The sequence below is a fragment of the Anabrus simplex genome, chromosome 1 (assembly GCF_040414725.1).
Source record: "Anabrus simplex isolate iqAnaSimp1 chromosome 1, ASM4041472v1, whole genome shotgun sequence".
Classification (NCBI taxonomy): domain Eukaryota; kingdom Metazoa; phylum Arthropoda; class Insecta; order Orthoptera; family Tettigoniidae; genus Anabrus; species Anabrus simplex.
The window spans coordinates 1168777360-1168800749 of NC_090265.1; the positions used below are offsets into that span (position 1 = coordinate 1168777360).

The 23390-nt window shown below is 39.4% G+C and overlaps 1 protein-coding gene across 2 annotated transcripts in view; it reads right to left on the reverse strand.

The window, feature by feature from the left end:
- Positions 1 to 23390, reverse strand: part of LOC136858150 (cytochrome P450 4C1) — a 332613-nt gene that overhangs the window by 234289 nt on the left and 74934 nt on the right. For both annotated transcript variants that reach the window (XM_067137477.2, XM_067137476.2), the window contains exon 3: positions 7260 to 7350. In XM_067137477.2, coding sequence (XP_066993578.2) covers positions 7260 to 7350 — 91 coding nt within the window. The remainder of the gene's footprint in view (positions 1 to 7259; positions 7351 to 23390) is intronic.

Sequence of the window (23390 nt, forward strand, 5' to 3'; positions counted from 1 at the left end):
CCTGCCTGCAGAGGTTTATTTCCTTTTTAGCAGCGTATTCTGGATGAGTCTGCCCTCTGACGTAAATTTTTTCAATTATGTTATCCGAATACAAATGTGTCATCCACAAGTTGCAACGTAAAGAACGCAGCTGAGTCCGGGCAAGAACGACCTAAGGCCTAATAGCTCCGCGCTGAAGCTTTAGCTCATCGCCTAATCGTCCCTTGGATGTAATAATATTGCTGTAGAAGGGATTTCTAGAGATTATGACACGGAACAGACTTCTCTGATGACATTTTAGAACTGTGACCTGATTTATTATCTCCAGTCTTGAGTTCATCATTCACGACTGGAGTGTGTGTTTATCGCGAGTTACACAGCATTTTATTATCGTACGCATACGTAATACAGTCCCATTTCATGATTTCCGGCCAAACTGCTGAGACCAGGGTTCTATTCGATCCTTTTTCTTACATTTTTTTTCCGCTAAAATATCTATAACGAATAACCGGCCCCCACTGTTAGAGGAAGACGATTTACGGGTCATGATAAACAAAATGTTGGAATTTAGTAGGGAGAATTGTGATATTAGTGAAGTAAGTTCTACCGAAGGGGAATTCGAAAGTGACAGGAATTTACCTGGAAAAAGTACTGCAAGCTCGAATATACAGGATTTGGGCGTATCTGATGTGAATGTTCAGCAGTCGCAAAAGAGATAACACGTGTTCGATTCCAGTTCAAGTAGCGATCATGACAGTGACAGTTGTGACGATAATACTGATTACAATCCAACCATTGCAAGTTCTTCGTCAACTTATACTGAAAATGGACAAAGAAATTCTCGCTTTGATCCAAATTTCCATCGTGATGTAAAAAGAGTGTTTTTAGGGAAAACAAAACTGAGCGAAATATTGTAATTCCTTTCTTATGACGAGATATGCCAGAACATAGCTGAACAGACAAACGATGCCGAGCAGGAAATCGCACATAAATCCCAGTTTAGTAAGACAAAAGGAAAGAATCGAGATCAAGACCATGTCCGGACAAATAAGGACGAAATAAAGCTTCTTATGGCCATACTGTTCCCGCAGGGGATTGTAGAGAAACTTAAATTAGGACACTATTTCTCTCAATCGCTTGTTCACTACGCCTACTTTCTATGAACTGATGACACAGAGGAGAATTTTTTCTCGCCAGATTGAGTGGCCTGGCCAGCCTCCTGACCCCAACTTGGCAGGTTCGATTCTGGCTTAGATCGGTGGTATTTGAAGGTGCTCAAATACGTCGGCCTCTTGTCAGTAGATTTCCTGGCATGCAAGAGAACTCTTGCGGGACTAAATTCCGGCTCCTCAGTGTCTCCGAAAACCGTAAAAGTAGTTAGTGGGACGTGAAGCCAATAACATTATTATTATTATTATTATTATTATTATTATTATTATTATTATTATTATTATTATTATTATTATTATTATTATTATTATTATTATTATTATTATTATTATTATTATTATTATTATTAGATTTTCCTCCACAGCTTTTCACATATCTCTGACAATGAGGTGAATAATGCACAACTTCCTCCCAAAATATACGAGATAAATCCAGTATTTGACCACCTGTTAGCAACATTTACGGAAGCTTACATCCCTGGTGGCAAAATGTCAATTGATGACAACCTCTTCCTATGGAAAGGGTGGCTAGGGTGGAAAGTTTACATAACAAGAAAACGATCACGTTTCGGAATGGAATTATATAAATTATGCGAAGGCGAGACAGGTTATATAACATGACCTGCTTTCGTTTGTATCATAATGAACAGCTGTAAAAGACATCACACTGTGAAGACTGTAAATACTGTAAATATTACCTGTATAGTAGTGTAATAGAGTCCGTTTATGTCACTTATGAATTGTAGGTAGGCGATATAAACTTGATCCCTCGAAAGCGTTAACCAACATAACAGAAAAATACGTGAGTATTATAATTTATTCCATTGTACATCTTTTAAGTACATGTAAACTTTGTAAATCTACAATTTACATATGCAGAAACATTTATTTGCAGGCAGAGATTGATATTAAACTGCCTAAAATATTCAGGTGAAAGTTACTGTATAAACAAAGACCAGAGTTTTGCTGTTAGGAAGAAGCAATCTCGATTTCACAGTGTGAAAGCACTTAGTACGTTTTTGCACAAAGTATTGAAAAATTAAAATAATCGAATTTTTCAACAATGAAATATATTATATTCAAGTAAATATTTCTCTTTTGGCCCTTCAATAGTTCATTTTAGTCTAAGACTGTTTTTAATCAAGTAATTAAATATTTTCTTCAATCAGGGAAATCGCTCCCCACCTGGGAGTGAGCTAGTGTGAACCGAGCTCCCCGCTTAAGGGGTTAGAGCCGCCTGGCTTTTCGAGACGAAGAAAATGAAAAACATAAATCTCACTTACAAAACCCCCAACGTAATTCGTCAAAGAAGAACAACGATTCCGCTTCGAAGCGAGTACACGTCTTATTGCAGCGCTGATGACATTGCTTAAATTCGTGAATAGTTTCGTCCGTACAACCCACGCAATAAAAACAGGCGTTAAAGCCATGCGGTACATCTGTGTTTCGTAGTTAAGAAATGTCCGCCTCCGTAGTCTAGCCCTACTGCAGCTCTGATGACATCGCACAAATAGGTGAATAGTTTCGTGTCCGACCCGCGCATTGCAAGCATGCATCAGTCATGCTATATATCTGTGTTCTGTAGTTAAGAATGTCCGCCAGCATTATGGTTAGCACAATTAGCTGGCGCTCTCAGGAGTCTGAGTTCGATTCCCGGTACCGTACCGCCAGAGATTTACGAATGCCAGGAACTTTAATATGTGGTAAAAATGATACATGTAACTCCCATCTACTGGGGGGAGTTTCTAAAAGGAGCTGCACCACCTCGGGATGAGGAAACGAACTGACTTTAGTTGAGAAATATTCACGGTTGTTGCAATTGATATAGCAGGCGAGATCATTAACAGGTGATCGTTTAATATCTCGGATCAATATTGGTACTTTTTGGAGATAAGTAGGTTTAAAACGGTCCATCCCCATGGTGTAGGAGGCAAAGCGTCTGGCTATCACCCGGCGGTCCCCGGTTCGATTCCCGGCTGGGTCAGGGGATTTTAATTGTAAATTATTAATATCCTTAGACTGGGGACTGGGTGTTTGTGTCATCCTTAACGTTCTTTTCCTCACATTCAACACTTTACACTTCCGCCATTTAAAAAATATGTGTAGGTTCCTCACATATTGTGCAAGTAGCGGCAAAAGATCTTTCTAGGTCGACACCCCGAACAAATAGCATATAAAAGGTTTAAATTGTGATAAAAACTACTCATCATAACGATTGTTTTACTTTCCAATGTACCTAATAATAATAATAATAACAATAATAATAATAATAATAATAATAATAATAATAATAATAATAATAATAATGTTATGTTCCCGCTTACTTTTAACGGTTTTGGAGACGCCAAACAAAACATACTAGGGTAGGTATGCGTTAATTTAAAAATGGAGACAACGAACGTACGAAATTAATCATCATGATGATAACACGAATTACCGCCACTCCGGTAGATATCCATACATAAATACAGCAAACCTTCCTGTTATTCCGCCGTGAGACTTCTGGCCCTATCTGGGCGATAGCATACCGGTACCTAACCTAAACAATGCGGTCTATCTTATCTCATTTACAGCTGTTTAGGTAAATCTTGCTGTGATGAATGTTGAGAACAAGCATGAAGTATACATAAAAATAATGGTCTGGCTTTCAGCAGCCGCGGTTATCAAAAGAATGCTTCCAGTCACTAATTACATTTCGGGAGTACAATTCGTTACATACGCTACAGTAGTTATCAGCTGGTGGTTTGGCACGTTTTCTACATGGCTTTATTCGAAAGAAGTGGCTTCTACTACACATACATCAAGTGGGAATATCAGAGACCATCTCCAAAAACCATTTGGGAATAGATTCACAGTGTTTGGACTCTATAGTGGGAAACAGAGATGGGGAGATTCTGAACGAGTGATTCATAATAAACGAATCAATGTACTGAACGATGGAATCATGATTCAGTGAACAAAATCAAACTATTAATGCTCGTTTGTGAATCGAAAGCTGAATCGAGAGATGGCAGCCGCAACTCGTTCCTTAGTTCCTCGTTTGTTCTGATTCATATCGCCAAATCGCTTAGAGCAAGACCGACTATATGACTTTCTAACGTGGCTGGGTATACCGCTCCCAAGCGAAGCCCATCAAATAACCTAGACAAGACAAGACAAGACAAGACAAGACAAGACTTTCTACCTTTGAACGAGATTGTAGTCTCATCCATTGAAATTGTAGGGCCAAGTGATTAAAAAAATGCATACATTTCTACCTTATTCTTTTTTTAAAACCTGTGTAAGTTCCTCCTTTCTAAGTGGTTTATTTACCGTACCTCCGCATAGATAAAATATGTAGATTCCAAGAAGAGGAGCAAAAATTCATCACAGGTGAAAACATCGCCGAAGAAAAGAAATTTTATCTACCTATGCCCAAGAAAAATAGTCTTGGGTCTCAGGAACGGGATGGACGCCCATATTATGCCAATCAAAGCACTTAAATCAGATAGTGTTCGAGATGACCAACTTTCGATTCTACATCTTCTAGTTGGAGGTGTTTGTGACCTGTGGTGCGAGAGTTTATATATTTATTTGGCCTTCTTTAAGTATTTTTTGGATCTTTAAAAATTGTATTAAATGTTGTCGCCAAAAATTGTGGGACACGCTCTACCACACGTGTCGATATTTCTGGGACTTATGTGTCTCATGTTTGATCCATTGACGGTTGAACTTCTTACAAAATAGTACAAAATTATCTTGCTATCCTCCTAGTCAATACTATAATTGAGACAAATTTTACACGGACATAGACCTGTTTCTACCCGACATTGGGTCATCCTCAGTAAGATATATATACAATGAATTAAAAACATCAGACACACAAAATGAAATGTTAGGTAAAAAGATTTTTCTTAAAATGCATGATTTTCATCATGAGGATCATGCGGATGAAACAAAGCCAGGTCGAAATATGTCTATATCTGTGTAAAGTTTCATCCTAATTGGATGTAAAATATTATAGAATTGACTAGGAAGATATCAACATATTTTTTTACAATCTTGCAAGAAGATTTTCTGGGACTTGCATATGATACAAGCTTCGAGAAGTTTAAAAGGACCAGACAAAAAGTGTCAAATTAAACATTTAAATTTGATTGGTTTAAATTAATCAAAAGGTCACTCCTGTGTGGTCATTGGTCATTAATTTTGCTGTGCCATTTCTGGTTGCACCATTCAGTGCATGCTGGACGTGTTGTCCAGGAGCTCTTTGCTCCATGGGAAATCTGCCTTCTCTTGGGGTAAGCAAATCTTAAATTCCTAATGTAACTTAACTTTATTTCACTTCAGGTTTTAATTTGTCACAGGAGTTTACCCACCAATCTTTCTATCAGAAATCAATTGTAATTTACGATGCTGTAAGGAGGTTTTACATCCATATTCATGTTGGCACGAGGTAAGCTTTCCCTTTTTTACAATTTGTTTTACATCACATCGACACAGATAGGTCTTACGGTGACGATGGAATAGGAAAGGCCTAGAAGTGTGAAGGAAGCTGCAGTGGCCTTAATTAACGTACATCCCCAGCATTTGCCTGATGTGAAAATGGGAAAGCACAGAAAACCACCTTCACGGCTGCCGACACTGGGGTTCGAACCCACTATCTCCCGGATGCAAGCTCCCAGCTGAAAATTTTTTCTAATAGTTTTGTAACTTTAATTATTTTTTTCTTTAAGCGTGACCTCTTCGGATTAATTTTAAAATGTTCTCGTATGACCTGTATTCTATTTCTTTGGTGAAGGTGGTCACTTCAAATTTACAACTTGCAATTTTCTTGAATGCAACTTCATTTCATTAGGGTTGGTATTTCTTTTTGTGTTTATGCTACCAGTAGTGCTCCTTATTTCTTTTTGTTTAATGTTTTTATAATAAATAAATAAATATTAACTATAAGTAGGTATTAACTAAATTATCCTTTGGTAAAAGTTTCGGCCACAAACGTCCTTCGATCCACAACCTCGTAGGGTTCCTTCTGCTGTCAACATCCAGCTGTTTGTTTCTGTGTATTTTACCCTGTTTAATTTTGATTTTATGATATGATTTTAACAATTATAAATTTTATTTAATGTTCCAAATGTTTTTATTTTATAATTGTTTAATTAATGCCTCAAGCACTGCTACGGTGTTGCCTGTTGTTTCTGTTTGTTTCCCTGAATTACGGTTTTCTGGTGAAGTATGCCAAAGGTTTTGGTATCAAAATATAGTGAAAAGTACTCTACAGGCTCAGTCAACATGTCAAAATATGAAGGTAGAATCAGTCCTTGGTTAATATTATATATCAGAATGGTACTTGAAGGTCCTGGGTCTATGTTACTGAAGTCAGTCCATTCGCCAGCTGTTTTGTTCCCCAGGGCATCTGAGTTGCTCTTGCACTGAGAAGACTCACTACTTGAATTTCCATCTTCAGACTCTTCAAATGAAAAATCACTATCATCTACATCCGTGGAGTCCAAAATTGAAGCAATCTCTTGCTCACTGGCCCTCTTCTTACTAAACATGTTGCAAAATATAATTCTATAAATCACAAAAAGCCAGTCTCAAAACACACAATGCACACCTGACTGAACACAATAGCCTCTCACAACGTGTACAAATCCAGCAGGGAGATAATGCAACTCTATTCAAAAATTCCCCTTTCAGCCAGACCTAAAAGTGTCATTTACTGCCATCTGTTGAGTTTTTTTAGTATGGTACTACGTGCAACAGTAATGCTGGATCTCTGACCATTTAATATATTTAATCCCACTCACGCGCAACCTTTTATGGGATTTAATGTAATATATTAAATTCTGACCTCTATATGAGTTCAAGTGAAGCAAAAAGCAATGGAGAACACATAACAGAGTTAATGTTTTATAAGAAAATTGCATTTTTAGATTCCACCTAACAATGTGAGTGATCAAATGACCTACTGATGTGCAAGTGATAGCAGGTTAAAATTTGCTCTGAATAACCTAATTTAAAGTTTCTCTTCATGTGTTCTGGACATGTCTGTGTTTGTCAAAAGTTTATACTGACAACACAACAGAAGAGTGTCCCTTCCTTTTCAATATATATCATGTTTTTGCTCACCTGTGCTGGTTAGAAGCCCCTCCTGTAACCACGGCTTCAGAAAACGGTAGTCTGTACTCTTCTTGATATAGCGTGTACTGCTGAGTACTTTCTGTAATATAACAGGAAGGACATTAATATTAATGTACAATAAGAACAAATGAATATCTTAATGGAGAATCAATTGAAAAGTCATAATTGTGTATTCATTCTTCATGAAACATTATCTGTGGTAGTACAAATTGCTTTAAGTTTATACTAGTGCATGCTAACACAGCCAGTCACAACTGACTGATATTAAGCCATCTTTACATGATAAACATGTTGGCAGTTTACATTTTTACCACTATTCGGTAGTCCTTGTCATGAAGAACTGGGAGAATGCCCAACTTTCATAGCAGCAAGAGGTCTAGTCTGCCTATCTCTCAGACTTGTATTTCCAGGACTTGTGCGGTATGACCCAGTGCAGACATTCTTCTTTTGTCAATACAGAGTAATGGTCTCCAAACTCTGCTAATCTATAGCCCATCTTCATTCCTGTCTAAACAGTATTCCTATTTCATTATCTCCGCAGCTTCTTGGTAGAGATGTGCATGACACTGGTGAGTGGTACCAGAAGGTTAGCTTTTTTTTAAAAAAATTAAAAACTCCATGATCAAGGAAAGAGATGGTGTGATCTGCCATTGACACAGCACATCCAAATAGGATATGTCCAGTGGGTATTCAGGACAGGTATGAATAGGCTTCACCAAATAAGCACCAGAGATCAACTGAGCACATGACAAGTACTGAGAAGTGGTTTCCCCATAGGCTTGACTTCAGACCCTCACAGACCCTCAGTGGCATATTGATTTTAGCCCATTGTGATAGTGCATACAACAGGAGGTGCATGCTCAAAGGCAGATGAGTCCTTTGCGAACCAACAACACAGGATCAAGAGGCATGATGAAACCACCTCATTAATATCCCATGAGCACATCATGGCACATCATGCTGAGCCAAGTAATCAATACTGTTATTCTGTGATCTGAGTAGTGCTAGGCACCAACCAGAGTCTGGGCTGAAGGGTTTGATCATCACCCCATCTAAAGGGACCCCGTTAGGGAGCTGAGTTATTTACGACCGCTTAACACTGAGTGTTGAGACACCAGCTGTATGGTCTACTTTATTACCATAGTGAGATAACCCAGCCAGATGATGATGATGATTATGATTATTATGATAATAACTTGGGGGATCCTGTTAACCTCTATAGGGCGCATCCTCAGGAGCAGATAGAGGGCCTAAAATAATGTGGGCTGGTGAAAAGACCTCGGAAATGAACCCATGGAAGTACAACTCTTGGGGGCTTTAAAATACTGGGATACTCTCTCACCAAGGATCATAAATATGGACAGTCCTAACACAGGGTGATGTGTGAAGAACTGAACGACTTCAGCAGCAGAGAAGTTGCACTTTGGTATGGTGGTGATGGCAGAAGAGGCAGCCCTGTACTCGGGGATTAATATGAGTACAACTGGTCAACAGCATCCAAGATGGAGGAAGATGTTTGGTACCATCTCAATGGGAAGGAAGAGGAAGAACTGCAATGGGGAAGATTAGTCTCCATTGCCAAGCTGACAGCTGCTCTAAGGGAGTATTCCCTGAAATCAAGCCTACCGGAGCTCACAACCTCGATAGTAATATGATTAGGATGTAAAAACCCGAATCCACCCACAGTTTTTAACTAAAGCATGGAGGACAAACGTACGGAGTTTATTACCCCAGGTGGTACCCAATCCACCGTCACTTCCATTGATGTTTATGGGCTTTCGGATTCTGGGGAGACCACACCAACATGCTACAAGAATGAGTCGGAACATCCAAAAACCACTTGCAACAAGATATGGCATAAACAGCCCAACTACATTGCCACACTTAATGTCAATTCCCTAATCAAGATGGGTAAACAGAAGCATTTAACGGACACCTTGACACAACACCAGATTCTGATCACAGCAGTATAAGAAACCAGATATTCTGATGAATACACATTTGAATCTCAGGGATACTGGATCCTCCAGAGAAAAGATGAAGAGCGACCCTCATTTGGGGACTGACTTCATTGTCAGTCAGAAAATACTGGACTCAGTTATTGACTTTCATTTGCTCAACAGCAGAGTATCTCTACTAATATTTCGGTGCACCAATAAAGTCTACACAGTTATGAATGTATATGCTCCCATTAACCAGGACAAGTGGAATCCTGAAGACACAGACATGTATTGGGAAGAACTCGAAGATGCCATTAGCAAGATCCCAGAGCGCCATACAATTATCTTATTGAGTGATTTTGATGCTCAGCTAGGAAAGAAGCGGAAGTATAAACACAGAGTTGGGGCAATGCCCAACTCACACGCGGAACAACAGAAATGGAGAACGACTTATTTGACTCTGTAAGACCTTTAATATAGTAATGAAATCAATGGCTTTCAAATGTCTACCAAGGAAGCAGAAGACATGGACATCATGGAAATTTTATTTTGGAGAGGTAGTGGTCTGAGTCCACGTTGAACCCTCTTAGTACCCTAATGGTTTGTATTTTTCTGTGGGACCTTCTTTAAGTTTCAACTAAACTTCTGCTTTCTTCCCTAGTAGAAACCTGCTTTAAACTAGTGCCCAGCAGACACCCAATGCCCCCTGACACTCACCGCTGATGTATCCATCTCTGAGCAACCCGTAGGCGACCTACGCCGTGATGAGGATGAAATGATGATGAACACGACACATACACCCAATGCCAGCGAAATTAACCAATGATGGTTAAAATTCCAGATCTTACCGGGAATCAAATCAAAAGACATGCACCTGGCTAGCCGAACATGTCCTCGGACACTCCCGGCACTAAAAGCCATATGCAATTTCATTGGGTATGGTTTACGTTTGTATGGTGATGTATCACTGCCAGTGAAGTGGCGTTTGAATCCTCTGATTTCCCCTGGCTTCTCGTCGAATACATCAGGGTAGGAACGATAAATCTCATCTTCTGCCGCATCTACTTCTCGATTGCGTACCTTGTCTACTGCATAGGTGCAGCTGACTGAGTATTTCTCTCTTCCTTTCTCTCAACCCATTCTGGACTTTGAGTCGGTTGTTCAGGAGTACTGATCTGAACTGAATGTGCAGTTAGGTCTTTACTATTGCTAGGCTTTAGAGTACCTTGTGCATGAGCAGTATCAAGACGTTTCAGTACACCATCTAATTGGTCTAAGTCTTGAATATTTGCAGATACTAAAATCTCTTGGAAATGAGAAGGATACTGCAAAGTAATAACTTGAATAAGTTCCTTCTCAGGTAAAGCAGGATCCAAATATTGCATCTTCTTTAACTGTGAAAGTAGAAAATCGGAATATCGAGAGGTATTAATCAAGGTGTTGTACCTTCTCAAATACAGTTGAAGTTTTATTAGGTGCTGTGTTTCCGCGTCCGAGAAATGATTAAACAATGCATCCTTAAACTCTAAGTAGGTTTTAATCTTCAATTTGAAGCCAGCATACCACGAAGGAGCTTTGCCTTATAATAACTTGGCGACAGTTCGTAACTTCCTATCCTTACTAATCCTGTGTCCTTCGAAGTACTCCCCTATATTAAGCACGAATTCCTTGGCAGTATATTTTTCCTTACCAGAGAATTTAGGAGGTTTTTGTCTTGGATATTGATTACTGTCGTTTGATGTGAACATGGGCGCACATATGGCAGTTTGTAGGGGAGGGGGCTAGACCTAGGGGTAGGTAGTATTTTTAATATTTTTAAGATGAATGGCAACTTGTATTCTGCGGTAGAATAACACCCATAGTATCCCCCGCCTTTTGGTGGGGTGCTGTACTACCACTTCCACATAATACCGACTTTTAAATCATTTGCTTGAAAGAAAAAACACCTGACTTCATTAGATGTTTTCCTTCCCTGGGAGCTAGGGGGCGCCCTCCCTTGCCCCGGGCATGGGCGCCCTTGGATGTGAAGTCTCTCCTAATCCGTCTATCATATTATAGACTGGTCTAGATATTTCTCGAGACCCTAAGTTGTCAACTGTATCTGCCAGCTGGTCTCTCCTTCCTTCCAAACTGGTCCTAACATCTCCTAATTGAAGTTGGACGACCCTTCCACCTGCTTGACATCATTTTTGAGATCCGTCTTAAAGTTCACTAACATCTTTACAAGTACGAGAGATATGCGTATTCATATTTTCAGCTTGTTGAGTGAACCACTTATCAAAATCGCAGTGTTTAGCTTTTAATAAGCTGATTTCATTTCCTACTTTAGAAAAGTCATTTCTAAACGACTGTCTAAGATTTTCTTCCACGGAAACAATCTTGGCCTGCGCTTGGGAAAGTTGACATGTGACTCTTGAAGATCGTTTTCAAAAACTTCAATGTCTCTTGTGAGCCGTTGGAATGGAGGAAGAACATCTTTCAAATCTTCTCTGGCGACCATTACTTGAGTTTTAATGGTTTTCCTCATATCTTCGACATTATCAGTCAGTTGGGAGGTGATTTCTGCGAATCGATTATCATTCTTTTGATTAGATTCTGCAAATCGTTTCTCTATCCTGGCACTTGTTTAATTGAGATGTTAGACTTATAATTGATTTCAGTAAGTCTGGCCTCAAATTGTGAAAAATTAGCCTTAGACTCAGCTAACAGTTGAGTATTAGATTCTGCTAAACACCTATCTAGGCTAGCATTAGATTCTGCTAATCGCCTATCTAGGTTGGCATTCGATTCTGCCTGAGACTGGGCTAAGTTATTTAAGCCCTGATCTAAATTAGCAAGATTAGCATTTGCTTCAGCATTGTATTGAGCTAAGTTATTTAATCACTGACCTAAATTAGTAAGATTACCATTAGTTTGGACATTAGATTCAGGTATACTGGATAGATTTTTATTTGTTTCAGTAAGGCATCGCTCTAAGTTAGCATATGTTTCAGTGAGCCTGGTTTCTAAATTAGCATTGGCTTCACTTACATTAAGCCTAAGGGCTTCAAAGGATGCAATAATGTTATCCATTTTACTACACTTTAATATTGAAAATATATCACTAGTAATTTTAAACTGTTGATTGTATAGAAATGGCCTTAAAGTTCAAAAAGCACTCAGTTCTTTGTAAGAATGTAAATACCACATTTGAACAAAATTTTAATGTCCAGTCATGAACAGAAAAATAGAAAATATTCAAACACTTGTATAAGAGTAATTTAGTTGCCACGTCCAGGGCATCAATTACATTTTATTCTATCACCACGCCAGGGTGTTGCATTTATCTGTCTAACGCTGATAGCAGTTTTACTAGCACTTGTCGAAGAATACTTGTCTATTGCTGTGTAGCCTCGCCTTTTACATGTTAAAGGGCTACACGTCATCAGATAAAGTGATTATTTAAAAGTGGATTTACTCGAGAATCCCTCAGTGGATTTTCTTGAGATTTGACAATGGAGATGTTCTTGTGATTGGCGACAGAATAGCATATCTCGCAAGAAGATACGACCATTATTAAATAAGTTTTCTAAATCTCTAAATCGAAAGTTCTCGAATGTGTGATTCATGGTTCCAGAAATCCAGTCCATGTCACAAGGCAAGTTGATGAGCTGGGCGGGTTAGTCTACCTCGCCTGCATCTACGTCACTCATAGCTGTTTGCACACATGCTCGCTCATCCTGGCAGATGTAAACATATCGAGCTTGGATTTGTCGGGACACGCGATGATTAAACGACATCGCTCTTAATAAATACTGTACCAGGAAACGCTAGCGGTCTGGAACATAATTGAATTCAGCGCAAGGTACTGCAACGTAAACAAAGTCACAGCTGGAACTTGTGTTGAGAGAGCGAGTAACTACGTCACGAGCTCCACGCAGGCAACTGACCTTGCTGTGTCGTGCCGATCACGTTTACATCGCGTGATTGCATAGAAGGGAATAGAACATATTTTTATGATATTTTGATCCGCATAAGCTATCAAATAATGGAATGTCATTTTGTAGCGCATCATTTAAAGGCAAACATATCCAAATTTTAAATAAACCGGACCAGGGATTTACGAGTATTTCCACCCCAAAGGACATGAATTCTGCCACGAGGAGACTGAGTCAGACTCGGCAGAATGGTATAAAAGAACAGCGATTCACCAAGTAAAAATCAGTTCATAACTCGCAGCTGAAGGAACACAACGTTGTACGTGAGTGACTAAGCCAAGGTTCGAATATAGCCGCCGCGAGTGAAGTTTTCCGGTAAGAACTCTCGTCAAATTGTCGTCAAAAGATTTGTATTCAAAGTGCTACTTTTAGACTTAGAAATTTTTCGAAAATTAAAATACAAACTTAGTCTTCATGAACTACTAGGAGTATTTCGAGAACATGTGACAGTAACTTAAACTGTGGAATAATGTAGTTGAAACGAGTGTGTAGAACTTGTACTCAAACTGGATTTATTTTTAAATTGGAACTTGGCAACAATTTGATGTTCGCTGACCAGCAACTGTCTATATTCCAGGCCTGAGTTCCAGTAAAAACAGGTGATATGAAGTGCATTTCTTACCACTTTTAAAAACAAGCACATAAAATTCCACAAAAACTAAGCGTGTGCATATTAACGCAATTTTCCAGTGGAATATATAAATACTTAGTCTGTTAAAGCAAATAACGCAATGAAAGTGCTTAAGATTCATATTTAATAAAAGTGTGATTAACTCTAAACAGCATTAAAACATTCGTCGCGGGTGAAGAAGACAGTGCCTCATTAGACGGTTTCTTCTTCGTAACACTCTAACTATTTGAACGTACAAACATAGAACACTCCTACTGTTGTAAATAGACCACTTCTTTGTGTGTCATACCAATGATTATATTAGAGCCGTGTTTTTCCTCTGAACAATTATTCCGATAAATGAGCTTTCTAAATTTTGCTGCCAGTGTTAAGAACAGTGAACACGTGCACATAACAAAATACTGTGCATACTTTTATGAAGTGTAAATAAGAGTTATTTCGAATAGGACACTACTAAGCAGTCATAGTCAGTTGAACTTTCTCATGTTCGCTACACTACACAGCGACGCGTGAAATCCTGATGAGTGCCTATTTCTCATAATTATCATATCTGCCTGCCGCTACACAAGCTGAATCTCGAGTCGACGTGAGACGTGTCAACGAGTGAATGGAACCGTGGTATCAATATGGGATATGGAGCGTGGTGCTGTGGTGATGACTTCACGACATCGGCTGCCTATGGTAACAATTTGATGTTCGCTGACCAGCAACTGTCTATATTCCAGTCCTGAGTTCCAGTAAAAACAGGTGATATGAAGTGCATTTCAAACCACTTTTAAAAACAAGCACATAAAATTCCACAAAAACTAACTTTCTTCTTGCCAAGCGGAATAGTAGAATCAGTGACTTCGTTTAGCAGCTTTACGAACAATTATTACAACGCTCATTGGAAACTAGACTTTTACTAAATTCTAGTTTGCGTTATATTTGAAGTGTTAAATTTTCCATACTCATAAAAACTTTTCGGAAGAACTTCACAAACTTTGAAAGGGAAAGAGTGTTTATTTTAATGTGGAGCAATATTCATTATTATTTAAAAGGACTGTAGGAAACAAGTGAAATTTATTATTTAAAAAGACTAGGGAAAACAATTCTGATATTTTGAATTATTAATTTGATCTTCAACGAAAGACACACATTTCAATTAATTTATGGTGAGTTAAAAATATTTTCAAAACATCAAGATGAGGACAATCTTTTGTGGATACCTCACATTATTAAATCAGACAAATATCAAGATGAACTTAATTTTTTTGCATTATGAAAATTTCGTAAAATGACTTGCTTTAATGTTTAAATAATTTCCCAACGAAACAAATATTTCGTCAAAAGGAGCAGGAATAATAGGAAACATTGCCCATAAATTCATGGTAATGAATAAATTGAGTTTTAAGCCCAACTATTATTTGGTCTGCATAAGCCTCTCTGTACCTGCTCCATAAGTGCCATCCACCCTTAAGTGGATTCTCATGCCCAGATCCCTGATCATTTCCCGGAACAATAAAGCATGTACGGTGCATTCTTGGAACAGTATATAATACTGTATGTGATTTTTACAGGTATGCTTGTAGTGTTTTAATTTGCATTGTAATTGTTGTGTGTCTGATAGACTGGAAAGTATTTATTACATTTAACCCTGGATTACTAAGCTTTCGTCTACCGGATGACGCGCGTGGATATTAGTAGCTCCCCCTTCTCCCTAGTGCAAAGATATATGCTTCAGTTTCTCTCTAGCTTCCTTTGTGTGAGTCCTGACCTTGTAGAGAACAGTTGTGTCACCGTACGTTGATTCATTCCTCCTCTACGGGGATCCCGTCGTCTGAGATACGAATGCTTAGTGACAACGTTACTTTTTATTTTATATGTAGTTGAGCAGGTATTTATTTATTTATTTATTTGTTTGTTTTTTATTTATTTATTTATTTATTTATTTACTCTGCATATTCTAAAACTAAACAATAGCTTATTGCACACTGTGACAATGAGTACTTCCATTATTAACATCGGAATATATAATTTCCTTACGTTCTCATTAGCTGTAAGGAATGTAACCATGGATAATTGGTTTACCTCCGCCCCACTGGCTAAAGACCTTTGGAAACCACCGTACTCTCTGACAGTTGTACGAACAATAATAAAGAATAAACGCGAGATACCTCCTGAGCCCCTTGAAGTGAAGAAGCGGAAATATCGGCACGTCGATGTTTTGTTTTGGTGGACCAAAAACACGTATATCACAAAAACCAAAGCAAGGGAAAAATCATTGTTCTGCTACCCACTACTCACAGGGACATAGAAATAAGGGATAACAGTGGCAAACCTGCAGCAATTGAATTTTATAACATAAAAAAAGGGATAACAATAGACTAAGGACTCGGGTTCGGAATTTTGGGAGCAACTTTTGAGAATTAATTATATTCTAAACTCAAGAATATTCACATACATATATATAAGTAAACCGTACGATTTTAACACAATATCTCTGACACCATTCAAGACTCGATATCTGCTCAACTCCAGATCCTCCTGAATGTCTCTAAGTCTTTGAATACGTATAATAATAATTATATTCGCTGGTTGGATACTTAACTACGGAGTAGAATTGAAGCGTGTCCAGTTGAGAGCTTCTATCTTCGTCTCTTCTTTCTTCTGCGTAAATGTCCCTGGAACCCGTAGTTCTCGCGGCGAGGCGTTATTCTCCCAAAATATAAGTGTTTACTAGTTTATGACGAGGAATATATTCCAACACCTACTTTGACAATCGGCGTGGTAAACCCTTGTGATCTCCCACTGACGGATCACACTTATTTTCAGAGCCTAATGTCCTTTTAACTTACTAACAATTTTAACTTCACAGTCGCGGCTCAACACTCTAACAATTCTCTGGCGATAGAGTCTACAGTTAAAAGCCCTCTTCTAGCGTCACGAGTCAAAAAGCCCTCTGCGAGAGTTCACAGTCAAAAGCCCTGTTGTTTACGTGTTACTAGGTTATATAGCCTTTCTTCTTCTTCTTCCTCTCCTCCTCGAATAATCCACTAATACCATCTCCATTGGCCACTCGTACACGTCACAGCGTCACTGTTCTCTGATTGGTTCCTTAGTATGAAACTTCCCAGTCACATGGCAATTACACTGACTGACAGTGACAAAGCAACACCAAGAAGGAGTGGATCGAAAGGAATGAAAGTTGGGGAAAAACAGAGACGGCACGGACGAATAATTGATGTTTATTTCAAACCGATATGCAGGTTACACAATGCGCACGGCATCGACTCAGTAGGATCTAGGACCACCGCGAGCGGCGATGCACGCAGAAACACGTCGAGGTACAGAGTCAATAAGAGTGCGGATAGTGTCCTGAGGGATGGTTCTCCATTCTCTGTCAACCATTTGCCACAGTTGGTCGTCCGTACGAGGCTGGGGCAGAGTTAGCAAACGGCGTCCAATGAGATCCCACACGTGTTCGATTGGTGAGAGATCCGGAGAGTACGCTGGCCACGGAAGCATCTGTACACATCGTAGAGCCTGTTGGGAGATGCGAGCACTGTGTGGGCGGGCATTATCCTGCTGAAACAGAGCATTGGGCAGCCCCTGAAGGTACGGGAGTGCCACCGGCCGCAGCACATGCTGCACGTAGCGGTGGGCATTTAACGTGCCTTGAATACGCACTAGAGGTGACGTGGAATCATACGCAATAGCGCCCCAAACCATGATGCCGCGTTGTCTAGCGGTAGGGCGCTCCACAGTTACTGCCGGATTTGACCTTTCTCCACGCCGACGCCACACTCGTCTGCGGTGACTATGTGACTATCACTGACAGAACAGAAGCGTGACTCATCGGAGAACACGACGTTCCGCCATTCCCTCATCCGAGTCGCTCTAGCCCGGCACCATGCCAGGCGTGCACGTCTATGCTGTGGAGTCAATGGTAGTCTTCTGAGCGGACGGCGGGAGTGCAGGCCTCCTTCAACCAATCGACGGGAAATTGTTCTGGTCGATATTGGAACAGCCAGGGTGTCTTGCACATGCTGAAGAATGGCGGTTGACGTGGCGCGCGGGGCTGCCACCGCTTGGCGGCGGATGCGCCGATCCTCGCGTGCTGACGTCACTCGGGCTGCGCCTGGGCCCCTCGCACGTGCCACATGTCCCTGCGCCAACCATCTTCGCCACAGGCGCTGCACCGTGAACATATCCCTATGGGTATCGGCTGCGATTTGACGAAGCGACCAACCTGCCCTTCTCAGCCCGATCACCATACCCCTCGTAAAGTCGTCTGTCTCCTGGAAATGCCTCCTTTGACGGCGGCCTGGCATTCTTAGCTATACACGCGTCCTGTGGCACACGACAACACGTTCTACAATGACTGTCGGCTGAGAAATCACGGTACGAAGTGGGCCATTCGCCAACGCCGTGTCCCATTTATCGTTCGCTACGTGCGCAGCACAGCGGCGCATTTCACATCATGAGCATACCTCAGTGACGTCAGTCTACCCTGCAATTGGCATAAAGTTTTGACCACTCCTTCTTGGTGTTGCATTTGCTCTGTCAGTCAGTGTACATATGATGTTCCAGAACACTTTGGAAACTGTTTCTATGTCCCTTACACGTGACTCTGTATATTTCCATCTCAAAAGAACTGCGCATTTAACTTACACAATATTTTAAAACATTAAGACACAAACCTCTTGGCTTACGAGCTTCTACGCAACATCGAATGCTGTAAATCCTTCTTTGGATTATTCTGTTATTCCCATTATTATTATCACTATCATTTATAAATTATAAATTATAGACATATACAAACTCTCTTGTAATTTCCCTTCATATATACATGCGTTTATGTGCCTGCTACTTTTCAGATCTGTCAAACATTTGTGTTTGTTTACACTTTCCCTGGATGTGGAATGTCTCCCCTGTGTGGCATTCTTACTTTAAACTCTACCCTTCTCTTTATATCTTAAGCTACTGGGTGTTTGCACTGTTGCTGTATATTCAACCTCAACTACATTGACTTCTGAATTATGTATGCTGGGGCGGCTGCCCGTTAACCTTAGTCTCTCAAAATGGACCACTAAGTCTTCATCTGATGACCTCTCTTTAACCCTATTCTCATTAATGATTTTCTGCTTAAAGCATATTCGTGAACAACAACCAGTAACAAGTTCCCAATGCTTTTTCTTAAAAATTCCCGAAAAACAAGGACAGCATTTGCAACATGTTAAGAAAATTACTAAAGCCACTGTAGCCACTATGACTTTATATACATTGACATCAGCAGGTAATTGTTTTGTGTACAACTCCTTTTCCTTTTCTAATATTAAATTTTCCACATCCTCTATTTTTACACCTGCGTGTTTAATATCATCAATATGCGTGAGCAGACTGTGTAATGGTACCTCTTGTAACTCAGGTAGATCATTTAGTTTTATATCACTATTAAGATATTCACAACATTCATTGGTATTATTGTTGTCCCTTTCAATAGAGTTGAGATGCAGTCTTTTTGTACATGTACCAATTTTAACACAATATTAGATATATAAGCTTTATGATTTTCATCTACCTGTTTGCAGTCTCTCACTTGCTCCTTAGTTAAATATGCATACAATTGTTGTTCTGAATCAATGATGATAAAGTCTTTTTCTACACTGATATGAACATATTCCTTTACAATATTTACATTGTTATCACTGTCTTTTATTAGCGTGGGGAAAGGAAGTACTTTATGTAACTGAAAGTTTTTCTTGTCGGTTAGAGGCATTTCTTGAGATAAACCAGCATATTTATGAATGCATCTACTGTTGCAATCTTGTAAATCAAATATTCTCGAGCCATATCCAACTCTAATGGGAGGGCCATCCCTTATGGAAACTGATCCTGGAATTTTCTATAAGCTTTTAAAATCTCAGAAGGGCTCAGAGTTTACATATTAATAATCCATAATTGTGCATACATTATCCCGTTTGATATCACCTTATATTGATCATACACTTTGAAATGAGATCTTCTATCTCTATTAAATGTCAGTTAATAGCAATCTCAATATCTGATTGAGTGAACTCACGTTTTAACTGACTTGTTTCATTTTCTAAAAACCCTTTTATCTGTTCTAAATTCTTGTTTAATTTTAACTCATTAGCTGTTACATCATACAAAGTATTATTTAAGGATTGTAATGTAGGTCGTGTGACCGTAAGTTGTTCCTTCGCGAGTTTAAGTGTTGAAAGCTGTTCCTTCTCTAATTCTGAAATTTATTTTGATACATCTCACCATCATCATTGTCGAGCGTTCCAAACAATGTCTTCGATAATGTGCCTAAAAATTAAATAAACCTCTCTTTTCGCGTTTTACATTATTTTTAGTAAATTGTTTCAAAGTGTCCCTTAATTCTTGTACTCTCTGTAAACGATTAATTTCCATCTGCACTTCGTGTTGGCAGGTAAAATTTAATTCACTTTGTAACTGATATCATAACACCTGTGTCTTCTGTGTGTTCTTTCTAATTACTGTGTTTGCCTCTGTTAATTTACTTAAATTGACATAAGTGACCAATCTCCACTCTGTAGTAGACAATTGTATGTTTCCCTCATCTTTAAAACATATCCCTGGGGTTTTCTCATACGGAGTTATCTGAAAATCAATTCTATTTCCCACTACTTTTCCCAGCAAATATACTATAAACACTACATAAATTATCCAATACATCTTGTATGTAGTGTGTGTCTTCTTTATTTCCATACGGGTGACCTGTAAAGAAAAGTTTCTGTGGTATCAAACTGTAGGAGTACTACATTTATGCAAAATTTGCAATTTATAAATATTTTAAACACTATCATAGTGACTTACTTCTGATGCAGGTTATGTTTACCCTGTTATATGGTATGCACATGGTATCACCCTAATGAATATTTCCCGTGTTGGGGTTCGTATCCCGTATGTGGTTTTGTTGAGTGTAGCCACCACCATATTTCGTATAGCTCTCCCAGTTTGTGTAGCCCTGTTTAGCCATTAGATCATTTTACTCCCGTATACGCAACTGATGCGGTCAAGTCAGTTAGAAGTTCGACTCGTTCTGTTATCAGCGGCAGCGGAGAAGCTTGCCGTGTTTACAAATGTCCTAGGCTACTGTGCCGCGTTATCTCTTAAGTGCCGCTGTGTTAGCTTGCGCTGGTTGAGTCAACCATTTCTTCGCTCTTCCCGATATTGTATTTCCTCGTTCAGTAGACTTGCGTTCTATTATTATTATTATTATTATTATTATTATTATTATTATTATTAATATAACTTTCAATTTTAATTGAGCTGGATCTTTCTGTTCACTTTGTCGTATGCACACGTTACATTATTATGTCTCCCTGTTTACCTTTATCGTCACTCTATGGGGTCGGACACTCGGTTCGATTCCCGATGTGTGAGATGACATCTAGGTTAGGCTCTCACTAACCATAAGCTTTCTGTAGGGTTTCGCAATAACACGCAATGTGTTCCATTCCACCAATTAATCCTTGGCCCCTCGATTACCCAGGTTTGAATTTCTAATACCTTCTCATGAAATTTAGGACGTGATTTGACGAGGTATTTCATACTAACCTCATCAGTAATCATCGAAACTTCCAAAGCGCCGTTGGTGTAAGGAGAAGTGTCATCTTACTGCGGCCTAAATTGGAGCCAGTTATCAACCCTTTAGTCCGTACTTCGATCCCCTACACAGAAAGTTTTAATCGGTTCTTGTGTACCCTGATTAATTTACCTTTCTTCACGACTTTCAACAAACAGTTGACACCTTCAATTCGCTCTTTCTCGTAAGGTCCTCTATATGGTTGTTCAAATTTTGATGACCTCCCTCTTCTCAAGGTTTCATCACTTAATAATTCCTTGTCGCCTACCTGAAAATTTATTTCTCGTTGTTTTCTGTCATAATTTTGTTTCTCCCTCTCTTTTGCTCTGAATCAGAGTCTTTCGTGCGATCTCATGGTTTTCTTGTAATCTACGGGTTAGGACCTCGATTACATTTGGATACTCATTATAAGTGGTCTCTGGTCTTCTCTGCAAAATTCCCGGTATGTTAGCCTTTCGCCTAAATATCAATTCCTATGGTGTGAACCCTGTGTTACTGTGTTTGGACGTATTATACACAAAAGTAGTTGTGGCAGATATCCGTCTCAATCATTCTGGTCTTTACATACGTAATGACGCAAATATTCTATGATCACGCGGTGTGATCGCTCGATACTCCCGGTTGATTGCGGCCTGAATGCCGTTGTATGGATCTTTTCGATTCTCAAAATCTTACATAACCTCTTAAAGGTTTGACTCATGAAATTACTTCCCATGTCTGTTAGAATTTTAATGGAATCCCGAATATGGCAACTACCTTCATTACTAGTGTTTTTGCCGCCGTTTCAGCTTCCTGATTTACCATTGGGCTGGGAATTAAATATTTTTACAGCTGGTCTTGACAGGTAAGTATGTATTTATGTTGCCTTTCTGTGACTGGCAGGGGGCCCATGACGTCGATTGCTACTTTTTCAAATACCTGCCTAAGTGTATTTGTGATAATCATAGGCGCTCTAACCTCTGGACCCGTAATTTTATTTTTCTGGCATGAAGGACAAGAACGTATAAATGTTTCTACATCCTTCTTCATATTTGGCCACTGTATAACATCTTTAATACGCGCTAGCGTTCTCATGATCCCTTGGTGTCCGCTTACAAGGAACGTATGGGCTTCACGCAATATCGTCAATTTTCTTCCTCGGTTAAGTCTTTTCGCTTTTTAACAGGTGTGTCACTTTCTTCTTCGGACTCATTCTCCTCTGCTATTGCGTCCTCGGAGTTGGAGTCTTCGAGACCTCTCTGCTTTCGCGTCCACGAGATCATTCCGCTCATTATCTACACTTTCGGTTCCACCTGTTTCTTGGGGAGTAGTTCCCTCTGAACTCATAACTTGCACCGTTCTCTCAGGTACAGTGGGAATTCTATTCAATGCATCGCATTCTTATTCGTTTTGTCCGTCTTGTACACTATCGTGAAATTATATTAGGCTAATTTAATCTGAATTTTATTAACCTGGATGACGGTTCTTCACATTAAATACCCACTTCAGTGGCTTGTGATCTGTGACTACTCTGAAGCGCCTCCCGAATAAGTATGGCCTAAAATACCTTACACCCAATACAATTGCAAGTAACTCCTTCTCTGTGACTGAGTAGTTTTTCTCTGCTTTATTCAGAGTTCTAGTTGCGTATGCTACCGGCAAGTCTTTCCCTAATTCTCCCTGTGATAGTATAGCGCCTAAAGCTTCGCCGCTTGCATCCGTAGTGAGGATGAATGGCTTTTCAAAATCTGGGTATTGCAATACGGGTTTCTCAGTTAACTTCTGCTTCAAGATTTTGAAAGATGTCTCCTGCTTGTCTGTCCATACATATGGAACATTGTTCTTCAGGAGTACGTACAGAGGTTTTGCGATCTTACTGTATTCGGGAATGAATCTCCGATAATACCCACTTAAGCCTGAAAATCCCTTCAACTGTCTGAGGAGTTCAAGTTGCGGAGGAGGTTGATAGAAGAA